Source organism: Lepidochelys olivacea, assembly GCF_965140295.1.
Source record: "Lepidochelys olivacea isolate rLepOli2 genome assembly, chromosome: 4".
NCBI lineage: Eukaryota > Metazoa > Chordata > Testudines > Cheloniidae > Lepidochelys > Lepidochelys olivacea.
This window is the reverse complement of record NC_140414.1, coordinates 76,044,204-76,066,008: the sequence shown is the minus strand read 5'-3', so window position 1 is coordinate 76,066,008 and position 21,805 is coordinate 76,044,204. Positions and strand designations below refer to the sequence as shown.

The 21,805-nt window shown below is 45.4% G+C and overlaps 1 protein-coding gene and 1 long non-coding RNA gene across 3 annotated transcripts in view; one reads left to right on the top strand and one right to left on the bottom strand.

Annotated features, from left to right (window-relative positions):
• Nucleotides 1-21,114, top strand: part of SH3RF1 (SH3 domain containing ring finger 1) — a 188,652-nt gene extending 167,538 nt beyond the window's left edge. For both annotated transcript variants that reach the window (XM_084625390.1, XM_084625389.1), the window contains exon 12: nt 18,955-21,114. In XM_084625390.1, the coding sequence (XP_084481516.1) occupies nt 18,955-19,123 (169 nt within the window). In that variant the 3' untranslated portion in view covers nt 19,124-21,114. The remainder of the gene's footprint in view (nt 1-18,954) is intronic.
• Nucleotides 1,300-18,936, bottom strand: LOC311519135. The gene is made up of 2 exons (XR_014711209.1): nt 17,415-18,936; nt 1,300-1,564 (listed from the first exon to the last, which is right to left on the bottom strand). It is a non-coding gene; the product is annotated as an uncharacterized lncRNA (long non-coding RNA).
• Nucleotides 21,115-21,805: the final 691 nt, after the last annotated feature.

The window sequence follows — 21,805 nt, the reverse complement described above, 5'->3', positions numbered from 1 at the left end:
CCCTGTGCCTCTGCACCGCAATGTATGTTCATTCCGCGGGCAGGCATCCAATACCGGCACCGGCTGTGCTGTCAGCACCGGGAGTCAAAGTAGTGGAAAATCCCAGCACCCCTGGCACTGCTAGAGCCAGAGACTCTACAAGAGCTGGCTCCAACACAGGCACTAAGGGGAAACCAAAACCCTGTGCCTCCACACTGCGATCTACAAACGGTGGCGTGGTGCCACTACAAAAGGCGGCTTCTTCAAAGGCGCACCCAACACGCACAGAGGCGCAGCCAGCAGCACCACCTTCTCCTCCGCGGCCCTGGCACTGACAAGGAGGCAGCCCCAGGGACCAATCAAACCAGCACATTAGCAGTTCCTCAGACAGAGGGTTCTGGTATTCAGCTCTGCCCCGATCCCCCTATTCGCGGTACCATTACAAGAATGATACCCTCGGCACCAAGTCTCCCTGCATTCCCAGCATCACTCACTGTCTCGCTCCTTATTTGACGGAGGAAGATAAGGAAGAACAGGGAGCTATTCCCACATTGGCTCCTATCCATCAGGAGTTAGTCAACCCAGGAGTCTCTCCTGGGGCATATTATGCTGTCCCCAGGTAACTACAGTGGTATGGGGACCCCCGATGTGGCTCCCACTCCAATGGGCAGACTGGACTCCGTGGGTCATATGCCTCACACAAGGGGAGGACTGCCCGCCACAGCTTCTGTATCTGCACCCTCAGTGGTACCAGGGGAAGAGGAGGAAGAACCTCCACCCCTGCAGGGGACATCACCTACCCACTCGCCATCATTATCCACAGAGGACACCTTTATGACTGCTCCCCCTAATATAGGGGATGATTTCAAACTGTTCCATGGCTTATTTGAGAGGGTGGTCCTCTCTGGACCTCTCCCTTGAGGAGGTCCCCATGACACAGCATGGGCTAGTGGACTTTTTGCATAAATCCACTTCGTTTAAAAAAAAATTGCCCTTCACATGAATGAGGCACTGATGGACCCTGTAAGGGTCATTCTGTGGACCCCTGCGGCTGCCCCTCCAGCCAACGGGAGGTCTGACAAGAGGTGTGTACCAACAAAGGGCGTGGACTTTGCATCCAGTGCCTAATTTCTTAGTGATAGATGCAGTCCAGCGATGGGCCATGCAACAACAGCCCTGAAACACAACTCATGATAAGGACTGGGAAAAGACTTGATCAGTTTTGGCAATAAGGCTTACTCCTTGGCTACCCCTCACCTCCACATAGCCAACTATGCAACATTACTAACAAAATACAACTATACAAACTACACAAAAATGTCCAAATTGATTAATTTTATTGCCAAGGACAAGGGAGAACAATTCGCAGCACTTGATCCTGAGGACAGGGCTGCAACATCTGTGTCGATGGTGGTTGTAATGAGAAGGGCCTCATGGCTCTATCTCTCTGGCTTCCCCGACGAGATGCAATTCATGATGGAAAACTTTTCAGCCCAAATTATTCACCAAAAAGACAGATGACTCACTCCACGCGCTGACGGATGCATGAGCGACTCTCCAATCCTTGGGAACCTAAAACCCCAAACTGAAGAGGAAACAGAGGAATTACTTTACATCCCAATGATAGCACCAGCCAATGTATTCACAACAACAGTGGTGATTTAGAATCATAGAATCATAGAATATCAGGGTTGGAAGGGACCTCAGGAGGTCATCTAGTCCAACCCCCTGCTCAAAAGCAGGACCCATCCCCAATTAAATCATCCCAGCCAGGGCTCTGTCAAGCCTGACCTTAAAAACTTCTAAGGAAGGAGATTCCACCACCTCCCTAGGCAACGCATTCCAGTGTTTCACCACCCTCCTAGTGAAAAAGTTTTTCCTAATATCCAACCTAAATCTCCCCCACTGCAACTCGAGACCATTACTCCTTGTCCTGTCCTCTTCCACCACTGAGAATAGTCTAGAACCATCCTCTCTGGAACTACCTCTCAGGTAGTTGAAAGCAGCTATCAAATCCCCCCTCATTCTTCTCTTCTGCAGACTAAACAATCCCAGTTCCCTCAGTCTCTCCTCATAACTCATGTGTTCCAGACCCCTAATCATTCTTGTTGCCCTTCGCTGGACTCTCTCCAATTTATCCACATCCTTCTTGTAGTGTGGGTCCCTCGATCTGCTCGCTATGCCCCTACTTATACATCCCAAAATGCCATTGGCCTTCTTGGCAACAAGGGCACACTGCTGGCTCATATCCAGCCTCTCGTCCACTGTCACCCCTAGGTCCTTTTCCGCAGAACTGCTGCCTAGACATTCGGTCCCTAGTCTGTAGCTGTGCATTGGGTTCTTCCATCCTAAGTGCAGGACCCTGCACTTATCCTTATTGAACCTCATCAGATTTCTTTTGGCCCAATCCTCCAATTTGTCTAGGTCCTTCTGTATCCTATCCCTGCCCTCCAGCATATCTACCACTCCTCCCAGTTTAGTATCATCCGCAAATTTGCTGAGAGTGCAATCCACACCATCCTCCAGATCATTTATGAAGATATTGAACAAAACCGGCCCCAGGACCGACCCTTGGGGCACTCCACTTGACACCGGCTGCCAACTAGACATGGAGCCATTGATCACTACCCGTTGAGCCCGACAATCTAGCCAACTTTCTACCCACCTTTATAGTGCATTCATCCAGCCCATACTTCCTTAACTTGCTGACAAGGATACTGTGGGAGACTGTGTCAAAAGCTTTGCTAAAGTCAAGATACAATACATCCACTGCTTTCCCTTCATCCACAGAACCAGTAATCTCATCATAGAAGGCGATTAGATTAGTCAGGCATGACCTTCCCTTGGTGAATCCATGCTGACTGTTCCTGATCACTTTCCTCTCATGTAAGTGCTTCAGGATTGATTCTTTGAGGACCTGCTCCATGATTTTTCCGGGGACTGAAGTGAGGCTTACTGGCCTGTAGTTCCCAGGATCCTCCTTCTTCCCTTTTTTAAAGATTGGCACTACATTAGCCTTTTCCCAGTCATCCGGGACTTCCCCCGTTCGCCACGAGTTTTCAAAGATAATGGCCAATGGCTCTGCAATCACAGCCGCCAGTTCCTTTAGCACTCTCGGATGCAACTCATCCGGCCCCATGGACTTGTGCACGTCCAGTTTTTCTAAATAGTCCCTAACCACCTCTTTCTCCACAGAGGGCTGGCCATCTATTCCCTATGTTGTGATGCCCAGCACAGCAGTCTGGGAGCTGACCTTGTTTGTGAAGACAGAGGCAAAAAAAGCATTGAGTACATTAGCTTTTTCCACATCCTCCGTCACTAGGTTGCCTCCCTCATTCATTAAGGGGCCCACACTTTCCTTGGCTTTCTTCTTGTTGCCAACATACCTGAAGAAACCCTTCTTGTTACTCTTAACATCTCTCGCTAGCTGCAGCTCCAGGTGCGATTTGGCCCTCCTAATTTCTCTCCTACATGCCCGAGCAATATTTTTATACTCTTCCCTGGTCATATGTCCAACCTTCCACTCCTTGTAAGCTTCTTTTTTATGCTTAAGATCTGCTAGGATTTCACCGTTGAGCCAAGCTGGTTGCCTGCCATACTTACTATTCTTTCGACACATCGGGATGGTCTGTCCCTGTAACCTCAACAGGGATTCCTTGAAATACAGCCAGCTCTCCTGGACTCCTTTCCCCTTCATGTTAGTCCCCCAGGATCCTACCCATCCATTCCCTGAGGGAGTCGAAGTCTGCTTTCCTGAAGTCCAGGGTCCGTATCCTGCTGCTTACCTTTCTTCCCTGTGTCAGGATCCTGAACTCAACCAACTCATGGTCACTGCCTCCCAGATTCCCATCCACTTTTGCTTCCCCTACTAATTCTTCCTGGTTTGTGAGCAGCAGGTCAAGAAAAGCTCCCCCCCTAGTTGGCTCCTCTAGCACTTGCACCAGGAAATTGTCCCCTACGCTTTCCAAAAACTTCCTGGATTGTCTATGCACCGCTGTACTGCTCTCCCAGCAGATATCAGGAAAATTAAAGTCACCCATGAGAACCAGGGCATGCGATCTAGTAGCTTGCGCGAGCTGCCGGAAGAAAGCCTCATCCACCTCATCCCCCTGGTCCGGTGGTCTATAGCAGACTCCCACCACTACATCACTCTTGTTGCTCACACTTCTAAACTTAATCCAGAGACACTCAGGTTTTTCTGCAGTATCGTACCGGAGCTCTGAGCAGTCATACTGCTCCCTTACATACAGTGCTACTCCCCCACCTTTTCTGCCCTGCCTGTCCTTCCTGAACAGTTTATAACCATCCATGACAGTACTTGAGTCATGTGAGTTATCCCACCAAGTCTCTGTTATTCCAATCACGTCATAATTCCTTGACATCACCAGGACCTCCAGTTCTCCCTGCTTGTTTCCAAGGCTTTGTGCATTCGTATATAAGCACTTGAGATAACCTGCTGATCGCCCCTCATTCTCAGTATGAGGCAGGAGCCCTACCCTCACAGACATTCCTACCTGTGCTTCCTCCCGGTATCCCGCTTTCCCACTTACCTCTGGGCTTTGGTCTCCTTCCCCCGGTGAACCTAGTTTAAAGCCCTCCTCACTAGGTTAGCCAGCCTGCTCGCAAAGATGCTCTTCCCTCTCTTTGTAAGGTGGAGCCCGTCTCTGCCCAGCACTCCTCCTTCATGGAACACCATCCCATGGTCAAAGAATCCAAAGCCTTCTCTCCGACACCACCTGCGTAGCCATTCGTTGACTTCCATTATTCGACGGTCCCTACCCAGGCCTTTTCCTTCCATGGGGAGGATGGACGAGAACACCACCTGCGCCTCAGACTCCTTTATCCTTCTTCCCAGAGCCACATAGTCCGCAGTGATCCGCTCAAGGTCATTCTTGGCAGTATCATTGGTGCCCACGTGGAGAAGCAGGAAGGGGTAGCGATCCGAGGGCTTGATGAGTCTCGACAGTCTCTCTGTCACATCGTGAATCTTAGCCCCCGGCAAGCAGCAGACTTCTCAGTTTTCCCGGTCAGGGCGGCAGATAGATGACTCAGTCCCCCGGAGTAGAGAGTCCCCGACCACCACCACCCGCCTCCTTCTCTTGGGAGTGGTGGTCGTGGAACCCCCCATCTCAGGACAGCGCATCTCATGCCTTCCAACCAGCGGAGTTTCCTTCTGTTTTCTCCCCCCAGACATATCATCTGGTCCACTCTCCGCAACGGTACCTGTGGAGAGAACATGAAAGCGGTTAGTTACCTGTGTCCGTGTTGCTGGAACCCGGACATTCCCCCTTCTTCTTCTGGAGGTCACATGTTGCCAAGCTTCTTCACTGGCCTCTTGGCTCCGCTGTGCAACCTGCTCTAAATCTTTAGAGCTTTGTGCCCGTAGAAGCATATCCTGACTTTTGTCCAGAAAATCCTCCGTTTCTCGTATGCAACGCAGGGTCGTTATCTGTTGCTCCAGACCTTCAATCTTCTCTTCCAGTATGGAGACCAGCTTGCACTTTTTGACTCACAGGATTTGACTCATACGATCGCAGACACAGGCCCTGAGGGGACAACAATCTACTTCTCAAGTTGCTGCATGCCAACCATCAACTTCCCCTAACCAGAACTCCGGTGGATGGAGACCAATGCTCGACCTCCGATAATTCAACAAGTTAATCAGAAACACAACGATTCATGATGGTCACACTACATGCTATAAGCGACTGCCTGCTAAAAGCGTCAACCCAGCAGACATCACTGCAGGGCACCAAAGAGGTGGTAACCCTCTTCACATGTCTGGGCTTCCTAATAAATACCGACCAGCCCACTCTAACAACAGTGCAAGAGCTGGACTTCATTGGGGCCCACCTCAACTCGATCGAGGCTATAGCCTCGCTACCGAGACAACGTTCTCTCACTCTCACCAGCCTCATACCCACTGCATGAAATAGCCCACAGGTATCTGCCAGGATTTACCCCCAACTCCTTGACCACATGGCAGCCACGACATTTGCGTCAGACACACCAGATTAAACATCCATTGCCTACAAGGAAGGCTACGTATCAACTTTGTTCCTCACAGGCACAGCATTAACAAGCACCCCACGATATCAGGAAAAATAAAGGACTCCCTTCTCTGGTGGGCAAAACCGACCAATGTATGCACGGGGGCACCCTTCATTCAGACAACAAATGCCTTATTCCTGGGATGTGGAGCACATCTGCACCCACATTCTATATAGGACCACTGGTCCCCTGCAGAATCCCTTCAACATATAAACCTATTGGAACTTCAAGCTGTCCTCAACGCTTGCTTCCAATTCCTGCCACTCATCAAAGACAAGGCTATTTGAAGCCTTAGCTTGTGTGTATTATATATACAGACAAGGGGGAGCACACTCACAGTACCTCTGCCTGCAAGCCATAAAACCCTGATGATGGTGCATTAGACACAGTATCCACACCACCACAGCAGGTAGCCTCATCAGACAAATTTCTCAGGACTGCGAAAGGAGCTCGACAACACAGTACTCCTGCATGTATTTCAACACTGGGGGTTCCCCACAGTAGTCCTTTTATTAACTGTACAAAATACCAAACACCCTCATTTTTGTTCCAGTGCAGGTCTCAGTGTGCAGTCGTTAGGCGATGCATTCCTCCTCTAGTGGAATGTTCCCTTTCTCTATGCCTTCCCTCCTATTCTTCTCTTGAACCGAGTCATCCACAAGATCAAGCTGGGTGGGCCACAGTAATTCTACTATCATGGTCTCACCAAACCATGGTATCCTTACCCCCTCAGCATGACCATGCATCCATGAATCGTACTCCCACTTCTGTCTCACCTGCTGTCCCAGGACTCAGACCGTGTCCTGCATCCACAGAAACTCCATCTCAGAGCATGGTTCAGAGGAGGTACAAAATATACTGGCTATCCTCTGGGATCTTTGCATAGCCTATGAGATTCACCTCGAGGCGTCCTATCTCCCGGGGATGCGGAACGAGCTGGCGGACTCCCGCAGCAGGTCGTACCGCATGCACGAGTGGACACTCAGGACGGACGTTGTGCTTTTGCTCTTCCACAGGTGGGGGTTTCCCCGGGTAGATCTGTTTGCCACCAGGGCCAACGCCCAGTGCCCGCGGTTCTGCTCATTCCAGGGCCGCAGCCCGGGCTCTGTCGCGGACGTGTTTGTGATCCTGTGGAGAGGGGGCTTGATGTATGCCTTCCCCAAGCTCCCCTTGGTGCACAAGGTCCTGCTCAAGGTGCGCAGGGACAGGGCAGTGGTGATCCTCATCGCCCTACCCTGAGCCCGCCAACACTGGTACACATCACTCCTAGAGCTGTCGGTGGATGCCCCAGTAGTCCTGCCCCTACACCAGGACCTCATTACACAAGACGGTAGGCAGCTTCTCCACCCCGACCTGCAGTCACTGCACCTGACAGCGTGGAGGCTCTGTGGCTAATCACCCTGGAGAGCCAGTGCTTCCTGCCTGTACAGCAGATTCTGCTTGGCAGTAGAAAGCCCTCTACCAGTGCGGCCTATATGGCCAAGTGGAAAAGGTTCTCGTGTTGGTGTGAACCCTGACAGGTGCGGCCGGGCAGACCCCAGTGCAGGCCATTCTGGAGTACTTCCTGCACCTCAAGCAGCAAGGGCTAGCCCCGTCCTCACTCAGAGTGCACCTGGCGGCCATCTCCACCTTCCATCTGGGGTTCTCGGGGGGCTCGGTGTTTTCCCACCCAATGGTGGGGTGGTTCCTTAAAGGGTTGGAGAGGGTGTTCCCATACTCCCGCCCTCCAGTCCCTCCATGGAACCTTAACCTGGTCCTTTCTAAACTCATGGGACCCCCTTTCGAGCCCCTCGCTACCTGTTCTCTCCTCCACCTTTCCTGGAAGGTGGCATTTCTGGTTGCCATTACCTAGGCCAGAAGGGTGTCCGAGCTGAGGGCCCTCACCTCTGAGCCACCATACACAGTATTTCACAAGGACAAGGTGCAGCTCCGGCCGCACCCCAAGTTCCTCCCTAAGGTGGTGTCCCAATTCCATCTGGGCCAGGACATTTGTCGGTCGGTGTTCTTCCCGAAACCCCATACGGACCCAAGTCACCGCATCTTGCACACCCTGGGTGCACATCGAGCGCTGTCATTCTATTTGGAGCGCCCCAGGCCCTTTCGCAAATCCGCACAGCTGTTTGTGGCTATGGCCGAGAGGTTAAAAGGCCTCCCAGTGTCAGCGCAGCAGATTTCGTCTTGGATTACAAGCTGCATCCGGGCGTGCTATGAGCTTGCAGGTGTTCTGGCCCCAGCGGTCACAGCCCACTCGACCAGGGTGCAGGCGACTTTCATGGCGTTCCTGGTACAGGTCCCGATCCAGGAGATCTGCAGAGCAGCTACCTGGTCCTCGGTGCACACCTTCACGACCCACTATGTGGTCAGGCAGCAGGCCAGAGAGGACGCAGCAGTTGGCAGAGCGGTCCTCTGAGCAGTTGTTCCATGACTCCTACCCTCCTCCAGAAGTAAGCTTGTAATTCACCTAATGTGCAATGGACATGAACAAGCACTCAAAGAAGAAAAAACAGTTACTTACTTTCTCATAACTGGTTTTCTTCGAGATGTGTTGTTCACGTCCATTCCACCCCACACTCTCACCCCTCTGTCGGAGTTGCCGGCAAGAAGGAACTAGAGGGGGTCGGGCCAGCGGGGGTATATATGCGGGGCGCAGTGGCACCACTCGGGGGGGCCCGCCAGCCCGACAGGAGCCACTAAGGGAAAAAGTTTCCAACGCTCGTGCACGCAGCGCGCGCACACCTAATGCGGAATGGACATGAACAACACATCTCAAAAAACAACAGTTACAAGAAAGTAAGTAACCATTTTTTTCCTTATTAGTTTCTACAATAGAGAAGGAACTGAGTGGGGGTTGGTCGCACAGTGTCGGTTAACTGCCTGCACCAGTGCGAGGCAAGGACCACGCATGTGTGACCCAACCGGGCACTGCTACTAAAAGTCTCCGACTACAAGTGCAGGGGCACACAAACACCTAAAGTAGAGCACCCACATGGGGACACATCTCTAAGAACCTCAGTTACTGCACAAGGTGAGTAGTCTCTTTCCAACCAACAGGCCATTGTCAGCAGGTACACCTACCACACCTGCTCAGCAATGGCTAAGTTTACGGAGTTACTTCCCTCAGATTCCTAGGATGAACTCTCTGCTTTGGTTGAGGAGGGGAGATTTATCTCCAGGGCATCTCTGCAAGCAGCGCTTGATGGGGCAGACGCTTCCACTAGAGTCATGGCCAGGCGTGTAGCCATGAGAAGGGGATCGTGGCTCCAGGTCTCAGGTCTCCCCTTTGAGGTAAAACAGACCATACATGACTGCCTTACAAAGGTGAGACTGTTTTCGGAAAAGACAGATAAAAAGCTAAACAGCCTGTAGAACTCTAGAGCCACCCTCAGGTCCTTGGGACTCTACACACCTTCCACTCAGCGGAAACACTTCCGTCCGCAACCCACTCAGAGATTCGGTCAGCAGAACTGCCAAGATGGCTCCAGAAGGTGGAACAGAAGCGGCAGGAGAAAGCCGCGCCAACCTTCTGGCCAGATCTCGGGACAACCGAAGCCATCTTTGGGACCTAAGCCAGCCTTTTGAAGGCATAGTTGAGGACGGTGTACCACAACTGGAAATGGATCCACCCCACCTTACCTTCTCATCCCAACTATCCCCTTTCTACCGTGCATGGTTCCTTATTACCTCAGACTGATGGGTGCTCCGCGGGGTAGAGAGGGGATACTCCATCCAATTCTGTGTCCTCCCGCCCTTCCATCCCTCTCCCCCTTCCCTTCTCAGGGATTCTTCTCACTAGCAACTCCTTTTGCAGGAGGTGCAGTCGCTCCTCTCTCTAGAGGCAGTGGAGGAGGTTCCTCAGGAGCACAGGGGGGATGGTTTTTAATCCCAGTATTTCCTAATACCGAAAGCCAAAGGCGGCTTCTGGCCCATCCTGGACCTGCAGGAACTCAACAAGTTTTTTTAAGAGACTCGAGTTCCACATGGTCTCTCTGGCTTCCATCATTCCCTCATTGGATCCAGCAGACTGGTATGCCGCCCGCAACTTGTAGGACGCATACTTTCATATTGTGATCACTCAGCCCCTCAGGAAGTACCTCAGGTTCATGGTGAACAACACCCACTACCAATTCACAGTCCTCCCGTTCGGCCTCTCGGCCACCTTCGTCAACCTGGGTCTCCTTTTAAACAAAGCAAAGTCCACTCTGTCCCCCTATCCAGAGGATAGAGTCTATAGGGGCAGTATTGGACTTGACCCAGGCCAGGGCATGCCTGTTAAGTGAGGTTTAATTCAAGGCCTCAGACAGTTTCCCACCACCATAGCAAGAAGCTGCCTGAAGCTTCTGGGATACATGGCAGCTTGTACCAACATAGTGCAGCATGCCACTCAGACTTCGACCTCTTCAGTCATGGCTGGCATCAGTGTACTGCAAAATGACTGGTGTGACATCAACTTCCTGAACATACAAAGTGACCTTAGCTGGCAACAGTTTTCACTGGGGATGTAAGAGCAGGTCTGACAATTTAGAAAACAGTTGAGGAATTAGTCAGCTCCTGAGGGGAATTGATATCCATAGAGGGAGTCAAGAACCCCATTTGAGGACTGATTGGGAGAAAGTTATTCGAGACAGTGCTGCAGGGGTGAGCCATGAAGGGGTGTCAAATAATTAGCAGAACCAAGATTTTGGCCTCAGTTGGTGGGAATTGAAAATAAAGCTTAATAAATTTGCATGACGTTAACTTCTAATAGCAATATCATCTTTGTCCTTCTGTTTTCCTGCATGTGAGAGGGTGGGACCTTTATCTATTTGGATATAAGATTACTGATTCAGAAAACAGAGGAGTACAGATAATATTGCCAAAAAATCTGGTACAGTTATCTTGGACGTAGACTCGTGTTTTATGGCTAATGAAACATAGCAATAAATTGGGCGGTAGAGAGAAAAGATACAAGAAATATATCTATTTTTCTTGATGCTGGCCTTAGAGATTTAGAAAAGATCAGGAATGTCAATATTGCAGATGAAAAGAGGATAGAAAAAACTGAAGACACAAAAATATTTCACAAATACAAAGTGCCATAAAGACTGTGAAATGGAACAAGCCCTTTTAAGGACTTTGAGGGGAAATGTGTTGCAGGTTGCATATTTCTGGGAAGTTTAAAAGATTTTTCATTATTGCCTAATTAAGAGAATGAAGACGACATTCCAGAAACAGATACATTTCCTTTCCTTTTTTTTTCCCCGACCCGCTTAGGGAAATTTAACAAAGAAATGGGTTGGGAAGGGAAGCAGGGGACAGTGTTTAAAGAGCAAATTAAGTCAGGTCCCAGGACCAGATTGCTCATATTCCAAAATTCTAATGATAGTAGAGAACAAACTAAAACACATCAGACCCTTCATTCACATCAGAAGAGATACTCACAGGCTGAACGCAAACTAATATAACAGCCATAATTTAAAAAGGGATCAATGGAGACCTAGGGTACCATAGACCTGTGTGGAAGAAGGCAAGTCCTCACTCTGCATTTGTCAGCAACAAGTCAGAGACACTTTTATTACGAGCAATTGCAAGGGAAGACTGCTGTCGGAGTGGGGGTCCCCCATCTTTAGGCAGATCTTCGCCAGATAAATAATTAGGGCAAGCATTCATACCTTTTGTTGCATACAATAATGATCAACAGCCACGTCTTGAATATACATGTTCCTTCCTGATATCTTACTTTTCTCAGCAGTTCCTGCTACAGTCTGTGTTCCTTTCTTATCTAACACAAGGTCAAAGCAGCATCTCTTACAGTTTTTCCCACTTGCCCAGGCCCTGCCTTAAAGTCTTGCTTTATTAGAGATAGAGTAGCCTGACTCTTGCTCTTTTCCTAAGAAAACTAAGATGTCTGCGTCCAAATCCCTTTATCCCTTTTTCCACTTCCACACCTGTAACTCTGGCTTTCAGACTGGGAAAGATTTTAGAGTTACTGAACAGGGACAGGCATTAGGGTAACACTTGGAAAGGTTCAAACACTTTAAATTAGACATACTTTTCCAAAGGGGTGATCATGCTTGACAAATGTAATTAATTTTTTCAAGGAATTGACAATGAACTGATGGGGTGAACCAGCTGACACAGTGTAGTTGGACATAAAGAAGTCTTAAAAGATAACAAGTATTTCATAGGCAATTAAATATTTAATTTGAAATGTGTCCATAAACAAATGTTCTCTTGTTATGTCTGTGACGCTTCCTAAGAGTACCCAGGGTTGTGAAATACCTCACGACCACCTGCCCTTAGCATGAGGTGTCCTTGATTGCCTGGTGAGGGTCAGCTCCCTAGTGTCACTGGCCACAGACGACAACAAGCCCACCCCTCTAGGCCTACACAGGCCCCCCTGTCTCTATACAGATTAGTACTAGGAACATTCCAACCCCTGAGCCCTCTGAGTGTCTTGACGCCCCAGAGTGTTCAGCCCCTGTTAACACTCATGGCTTGTCTACACTTAAAGAGCTGTAAACGCTACATACACCAACAGGAGGGCTTCTCCTGTTGGCATAGAAATTCCACGACCCCAAGAGGTGGTAGCTATGTCAATGGGAGAAGCCCTCCCATCAGCATAACGCTGTCTACACCAGGAGTTAAGTTGGTATAACTGTGTCGCTCAGGGATGTGGATTTTCTACAGTTCTGAGCGACATAGTTCTACTGACATAAGTTGCTAGTGTAGACTAAGCCTTATAGTAGTTACAGATTTGCTGCTTCCAAGAAGCAATGCACCCCAGCATACCAGTTACACCTCACACCACAGTCTAACTCACAACACTTAGATACGTTCATGGTGAAAACAAATAAAAGTTATAGATATAGAGATTCAAGTGATAACACGTAGATGTATTGGAAAAAATGATTACATGTAAAATAGAATCATAACACACATTCTAGAACCTAGAGTTACTTAACTAGATACTTTCTTGTCTTACAGGGCAATGCACACCCAAAGTCTTTCCAGCATTTTACAGCCAGGCTTGGCTGTGATCTTCTGTTCATGGGACAAGTCACACTCTCAGTTTGCCTTCTTGGTGAAAGATCCAGGGTACGGCTGTCAAGCGATTAAAAAAATTAATTGTGATTAATCATACTGTTAATAATAGAATACCATTTATTTAAATATTTTTGGGTGTTTTTTACATTTTCAAATATATTCGTTTCAATTACAACACAGAATACAAAGTGTACAGTGCTCACTTTATTTTTTATTACAAGTACTTACACTGTAAAAAAACAAAATAAATAGTATTTTTCAATTCACCTAATACAAGTACTGTAGTGCAATCTCTTTATCATGAAAGTTGAACTTACAAATGTAGAATTATGTACAATAAATAACTACATTCAAAAATAAAACAGTGTGAAGCTTTAGAGCCTGCAAGTCCACTCAGTCCTCCTCCTTGTTCAGCCAATCTCTCAGACAAACAAGTTTGTTTACATTTGCAGGAGATAATGCTGCCCACTTCTTGTTTACAATGTCACCTGAAATTGAGAACAGGCATTCTCATGGCACCATTGTAGCAGCATCGCAAGATAATTACGTTCCAGATGCACTAAAGATTCCTATATCCCTTCATGCTTCAACCACCATTCTAGGGGACATGCATCCATGCTGATGACGGGTTCTGCTCGATAACAGTCCAAAGCAGTGCAGATCGATGCATGTGCATTTTCATCATCTCAGTTAGATGCTACCAGCAGAAGGTTGATTTTCTTTTTTGGTGGTTTGGGTTCTGTAGTTTCCTCATCGGAGTGTTGCTCTTTTAATATTTTTGAAAGCAAGCATCACACCTCATCACTCTCAGATTTTGGAAGGCACTCCAGATTCTTAAACCTTCGGTCAAGTACTGTAGCTATCTCAGATTAGTACCTTCTTTGCGTTTTGTCAAATCTGCAGTGAAAGTGTTCTTAAAATGAACAACATGTGCTGGGTCATCATCCGAGACTGCTATAACAGGAAATATATGACAGAATGTGGGTAAAACAGAGCAGGGGACATAGAATTCTCCCCCCAAGGAGTTCGGTCACAAATTTAATTAACACGTTATTTTTTTTTAACGAGCATCATCAGAATGGAAGCATGTCCTCTGGAATGGTGGCCAAAGCATGAAGGGGCATACGAATGTTTAGCGTATCTGGCATGTAAATACCTTGCAATGCTGGCTACAAAAGTGCCATGCAAATGCCTGTTCTCACTTTCTGGTGATATTGTAAATAAGAAGAGTGCAGTATTATCTCCTGTAAATGTAACAACAACAAAAATCTACATTTGTAAGTTGTACTTTCACCACACAAAGATTGCACAACAATACTTGTATGAGGTGAATTGAAAAATACTATTTGTTTTGTTTATCTTTTACAATGCAAATATATGTAATCAAGAATAATATACACTTTGATTTCAGTTACAACACAGAATACATAATGTAGAAAAACATCCAAAATATTTAATAAATTTTAATTGGTATTCTATTGTTTAATAGTGCAATTTAAACTGTGAGTAATGGCAATTAATTTTTTATCGCGATTAATTTTTTTTTAGTTAATCGCATGAGTTAACTGACAGCCCTAATCCAGGGTTCCTGTTTGCACCGTATATATTTACAAACAATCCATTGTTGTTGTTCAGAAGCTGGACGCCCCCTGTAGGTTGTTTTTTCCCCCGGTATATTCCTTTCTTGTAGATTTTGCAATTTCTTAGTCAGCATTTGTCTCAGAGTGCAAGTAGGGTATGCACTGGGGGACACAATACACAATGGCCAGACAGGGAGATAATCTGATTACCTGCCTTAAGAACATAATTTTCAATATAGACACAACTGCTTAAATATTATCTCTACGTACATTTTGCAATTATTATCATGACCAATAGGCTGCTGGCTCTCAGTAAAGACCTCACATGCCACCCTTTAGTGAATTATTATGCATATATCCAAACCAGGGGATGCCAGTAAAACTCTACGCATCCCTGTGCTCTCTGCCAGTTGGCAGCAAGAGGGTTCCTGGGTTACAGTGTCATAAGCCAGGATTTGAACCCAAGTTGACAGAAGTGAAAGGTAATGCATAAACCTGTGGTATTTTTTAGGCAAGTATAGTAAGAAGGTTATGGGTAAGTAACTGATAACATACCCTACATGATTGATTCTCTACTTGCCCAAGCCATACCTCCTTGTCTACACTGCTGTTTTTAGCAGTGTAGTGTCCTGTTGCCTGCCCCCACACCCTGCGGGAGCCCTCCCCTGCTGTCTGCTTTCTGCCAGAGCCTTTCACTGACTTACGTAGCTGCACTCTGCAATATGGATGTACCCTGCCTTTCACTGCAGCGTGTAGCTACAAGTATGCTTAGGGTGGCCATACGTCCCATTTCGGCCGGGACAGTCCCATTTTTAAGCTCTGTCCTGGCCATCCTGACTCTTTTTTGACACAAATGGGCATCCCGTTTGCTCTTCCCAACCTATCAGTTGACAAGAACAAACAAACAAATGCCCAGTTTACCAAGAAAGTTGGGCACGCCCCCCTGGAGGGGCACAGAGGAACGTTGGGTGGGGGGGCGGTGATGCAAAGTGGCAGTAGGGCTCAGGAGTGAGCTCCAGCCCCAGGCAGCATAGGGCTCAGCCCCAGCCACAGGTGGCGTGGAGCTTGGGGGTGGGCAGCCCCAGCCGCGGGTAGCATGGGACATGGAGCCTGGGAGGGGGGGAAGGAGATTACAATCCCTTTATACATTTGGGGCAGTTAAGTTCCAATAGAACCCCCTTATATTCTTTTAGCAAATTTGACTAAATTGTCCATAGTCAAATGATTTCAATTAGACAATTTTTTTGTCTGGATTATTTACAGACATTCCTTTGGAAGAGGCCCATTTTACCTTCAGAGTGGCTGCAAAGAAACCAAGAATTTTCTTTCTGTAACACTTTTCCTTTTTAACACTGTTACAACATTCAATTGCTTAATTCCCTCCAGCCTCTGCAGAGTTAACTTCTCACTCTCTTTCCTTAAATCACTTGCTTATCTCCCAAAATGACATGTCCATCAACTCAGATTTCACCATTCCAAGTACTGTTTCAGGAATCTGAATTCCCCATGTTTGCACTTACTCCTTTCACTATGCCCTCAGGGCTTCCAACCTGTTTTCCAATTTTTTTATCTGTTGCCTGCCTGCTTGTCTGGGCCCGATCCTGTTTTTCTCACTGCGCCGTCCCTTTCCTTGGGCACAAGGTTTGTTCCACTACTAATTTAGCAAGGAGGGTGGGCTCCTTAATTAGCTCCTACCCCTCCTGGTCCTTTTCCTTAAACATTTCTTTCAAAATTGTGAAATCACCACAATATCACTCACAAGAAATACTACACAGCCCAAACTCCTATATCCTTCCGAGTTTGGTTTAACAGAGAAAGATCTGTTTAAAAGGAGTAATCTGTTGAACAAAGTATCATCTTTGGATTGCTTCCTTTTAAACATTTTGTACACAGGTGCTACCACTATTTGCCCACACTCCTATATCCTTCAGAGTTGGGTCTCATATAGAAAATACTGCCAGAACATATTTCTTTATGAATCTCTTTTACCTTTGTAACTCTTTTGTTACAATCCGTTAGTACAGCTCTTAAGGTTTTTCTAGTCACTTGAAATTTCACGTTGCCCACGCCAACACCGGGATTTACAATGTTCACCCCCCTGGGCTGGAGGGAGAGACGCTAAGCCTCCCTCCGTATTACTCGGTCCTCTACCGCCGAGGGCCCATACACCAAATCCAAAACCCTTCTTGGGCAGAGCGAGAAACCCTAAATTCTCCTCTTATGCTCAGTCATGCTACGACTGAGGGTGTATGCACCGAGGTTTTTTCCTTGCTCTTCGAGCGAGGGTCTCTAAACCCCCCTCCTATTGCCCAGCATGTCTACGGCCAGGGGTAGTAGACCCACCTGCACCCTTCCCCTGCTGACCGGGGTGGAGAGAGGAATGCTGAACTGCCCTCCATTTCTCAGTCATGCTATGACTGAGGGTGGGGCACACCTTTAATCCTAAAATCCTCAACATGAAATACCAACCGTGCCGGGCCAGAGCAAACATGAAATACCAAGGGCAGACCAGTTTGTGAGCTCCATAGCTCCTGCCCCCACTGCGCACCATTCTCCACCAAAAATGTGACAGATTTATGTTACCAATCTGCCTGGGGCGTCAGGTGATCAGGCTGAGGCCACAGGATCGTTAGGGGAAGAGATGAAGGAGCACACCAAGTGACTAAGTTTTATTAATAAAATAACAGTGGTGAGTGCTGGGGCTCCCCATGTCACTCAGGGGAAGAAAGAAAGCGTTATTGCCTGCGCCCTAACCCACTTTCATACTCTCACATGCCCTACCTGAGACTGGCCAAGCCTGGGTGTAACATCAAAAGAATAGGGGGAAGGGTGGACGAGAGTTCTGTCCTGTGCACAGGCCGTCCAGGGTCTGTTGTTGAGCTCCAGTTTGCTTCAGCTCTCAGGAGGGTTTTAAGTCCTGGAGTCTTTTGGGGGCATTCCGTTTAGGGATCTCTGTCACCTGTACTCTTTGTACCAGTCTAAACCAGCCTTCCGTGGCTTCCTGAGCTTTCCCAAAACACACCAGCTTCAGGGACGCAACACTGTGGTTTTCCTCCTTGCTGGCCTTCACTGTCTCACTAGTTTTCGCAGCTCGTGCAGTTCTGTTCAGCTGAATCCTCCTTTCTCACGGCTGGTCAGGGTTGGAATCCAGGCCCCCGTCTTTCTTGGCAGGCAGCCGAGAGTCAGTTGTGTGCTGTGGCCTTGGGCTGGAGTCAGCATCTTATCTTGGGACCTAGCTGGAGCGTCAAGTTAACCCATTCCCTTCTCCTTTCCTCCCTCTACAGCCTCTTGTAACCTGCAAAGGAACCTTTCACTCCACACTCACACCTGCAACCCTTCCCACAATACATTTTACCACATATACAAGCGCTAGCAACATACAATGCTAAACTGCTTACCCAGGGATCCCCATGGGGGGGGGACAGTTACATTGTGACACTTGGGGGGGTGTCCCGTTTTTATTTTAGGAAATATGGTCACCTTACGTATGCTGCATGCCGCTGTCAGTGATGCGTAGTATAGACATAGCCCAAGATGACTGAATGGACCTATATGTGCTTAAAACAGATTTGGGAGAAAGTGAGTTTTAGGAACTGTGTTTAATTTTGGTATGTAACTTGTGAGTGTAAGAGGATTAATTTTATATTACAGTGAGATAACTGGAAAGAGCTTTTTCTTATGGTATTTAAAGAAAATGTTTTTTTTCTTCAACAGTCCAGATGCCAAAGGAAAATGCTGATCTACACGTTATGTACAGTAATTATTTATTATTTGTGTTACAGTAGCCCCAAAACATGCTAGGCACTGTCTAAACAAATAAGGTACCACGCTTCTTACTCTGAAGATCTTATAATCTAGAAAGACAAAAATAATAAACATGCAAGCAAGTACATGTCTTGTTAGTTACTCTTTTAAAATATGCCACCATATAATCATGCAATTGGGAAATGAAGTACAGTTACTGCTGTGCAATCTTGAAGTCTGATTATTGTTAAGTCACTGTAGCTGGAAGAAGACAGCACATATATATCCAAAAATGTGTTTACATTTCTTTCCCATTGTGTGCCATAACCATCATATATTTTTACAGGAATCTTAATGAAAGACCATAAGAGGTATTTTATATACATTTGACTTGGATTCCTTATGTTAACATTCCTTCTGTTATTTTCTGTCCAGGATACATTTATTTTTCAGTTCTTATGAGCTCTGTAACTAGTTCCAGGGAGCTTCCCGTTCTAATAACATGTATGGGAACTTTTTTGTAAACAGTACAACATTCTGTAAAAATTCTGAACTAAAATGCCTTTTTATTGTACAGATACAGGGTCGTGGTCTCCTATCCCCCTCAGAGTGAAGCAGAACTTGAACTTAAGGAAGGGGACATTGTTTTTGTACACAAAAAACGTGAGGATGGTTGGTTCAAAGGCACACTGCAACGAAATGGAAAAACTGGCCTTTTCCCTGGCAGCTTTGTAGAAAACATCTGAGAAGATCCTTTTCAACAGATGCAAATCACACTACACTATAAAATAGCACAAATATATTAGCAAAAAGAGTGCAGTCATGGAAGTCTTTCAAATGACAGTAATATAAAAAAATATATATTTCTCCAGTGTTCTATAGCACAATTGAAAGCAAACAAAGATGATGAAGGCATCTGCTATTTTTATCACATTGGATTCTTAAGTGTAATGTGTGCCTTGTACTGTCTCATTTATTATACAGGGGAACTCTTTTTCCTTCAAAGATGTTACACAAATGAACAATTGTTTACAAGGCTGTAACTAATTTATTCTTTCTTTAAAACTTGAATTTTGTGTAATAGCTAAATTCTTGTGATTTATGATTTTAACAAATTATTAATTTATGAAATGTTAGCTAAGGGGAAGCTGGATTCTCTCCTTTTGAGTGAGTGATTATCTCTAACATAGAGCCTCCCATTTTTCCTCCTGACTTTTTCCCCCACTGTGTATGACAGTGGAATTAGTCTTTGTTTTATGGGTTAATGTTGAGTTGTGGTGATGATGTGATGTCAAACTGAAATTGCAAACTGGGAAAAAATGGAATTGTGTGGTTTTTTTCCTTAGGACAGAATATATCAGTTGTTCTTGAGTCTAATTCTGCTTCTTAATAACTGCCCAAGCAGTGTAACATTTCTGGAAGGCAAAGGCATAACAGTGCAACTGAATAAACCTCAATAGTCTGAAGGATGGGAAAGAAGAAATTGAGAGGATGCCAATAAGAAATTCCCTGTAGCTTCTGTTTGTTCAAGAATTTGGATAGCTGAACAAAGTTTAACTTTGCATATTTGGCTAGTTCTTTGAGCATTTAGTACTCTCAGGATATAACTGAGATAAAAAGAATGTTAAAGCACAACAGTAGAACAAATTGAAAGCTTATGCTCAAATAAATTTGTTAGTCTCTAAAGTGCCACAAGTACTCCTTTTCTTTTTGCGAATACAGACTAACACAGCTGCTACTCTGAAACTTCTAGTTTGATAACAGCAACTTATTTCCTAGGGTTGAAAACTTGAGTAAAATTCAAGTTGTATTCAATGTCTAAAAATGCCTAAGAAATTTAATTTGCTTTGTTTTCTTTTCAAAGTGATTTGCATGGCCAGGAGACGTTTTAAAATGTTTGAGCAATAGTGATGGTAAGTGATGCACTTGTGTTAAAGTAAAAAGTTGTGAAGAGACACTGTGAAAACTTCGCTAAATTTTTAACCGTTGCTACTTTGATACATTCTGACTTTTTCATTGTCTTGCATGTATTACTGAAATCTCATAGTAATGTAAACTGTGCATGGTTTGTATTTTTCATTCCAATTTCCTGTTGTGGGTTATTTTGCTCTGGAATTTGCCCATTGCAGGGGATATTAAGTAAACCAGAATTCTGTTGTAGTCCAAAATCCACTGACCAAGACTAGTGAGTGACTCACTCTCAACACAGTAAGTATCCAGTGTTTGAGTCAGTAATAAAACATTTTTAAATCACTCCAGGTGATAGGTGTAAAGAAGACATCCTGCAAGAAGAACACTACTTTTACTCTTTGCGGGTTTTGTGAGAGGTTTGATGCTGGGGAACCCACAGCATCCAGCCGAGCTTGTCTTTTTTACGTTGCTTAATTATAATGATTTCATTGCTTTCACTTGCAAGGTACTAAGCACCATCAATTCCCATAAAAGTCAATGGAAGTTGAGGATGTTCAGCATCTCACAAAATGGGGCCAGTAGTATGATTGTAATGTTGTGCAACACACAGAAAGAGGAATATACTAGCTGGTGATGAATTAAGTCATTGGCATAACTTCTGATTAAAATGCAACTGAAAATTTAATTTTAAGAATTACAAATAGAAGAATAATAAACATTAACCATAAGGATTTCTTGCAATATCAGGTAGTGTCATGATGGTCTTAAAAATAAATATCTATAAATATATATAGCTGGAAATGACATCATTCCTAAGCTAACCATCTGTATGAAACACTGTACAATTCAGTTCTTCTGCTTTTAAAATATTTTTAAATAATTTACTTGAATATTCATGTAATATATTAAGGTTTTGTGAAATGAACTTTAGTTAGAAAGAAGCTGTCATCAGCTTTCATCAGCATAAATTGACACTAATGTGTCAAAATATTCTTATTTTGGGAAATTAGTGCATTTTATATTTTAAAAAAAGACTACTAAAGGTTTAAAAAAAACATTTTTTTCTAGCTCTCTACTCTCCATACTTTGTGACTAAAGTACCTCTATTCATAAGGTTTCAAGGTGTAAAGTCAGTTAAAATATCAGCTGTTAATAGTTCTGTTAGATTAAATACATTTTCTATTGACTTTTTAAAGACACTAAATTAATGTTTTGTAACAAGGGCTTGTTACACAGCAGTGCAACAACAATTTAAAATGCAGTTTATCATGCCTTTCTTGTGATCTTTGTAGGGTTGGTTTTTGTTTTTTTGGGATTAAGTCAGTGTAAAAACAGACAAACCCTGTGCATTTGTTTTATGTAATTCCATAAAGAATTTTTGTAAAATATTTTATGTCTATCGTTGTGGTCCAGGAAATGTTAAGTATTGATTTATTGTGTTAAGCTCCTATTCCTAATAAATATTTTCTTAGCAAACATCTTTAAGCAGAAAGCGTATGCAAATATTAATAGAAATT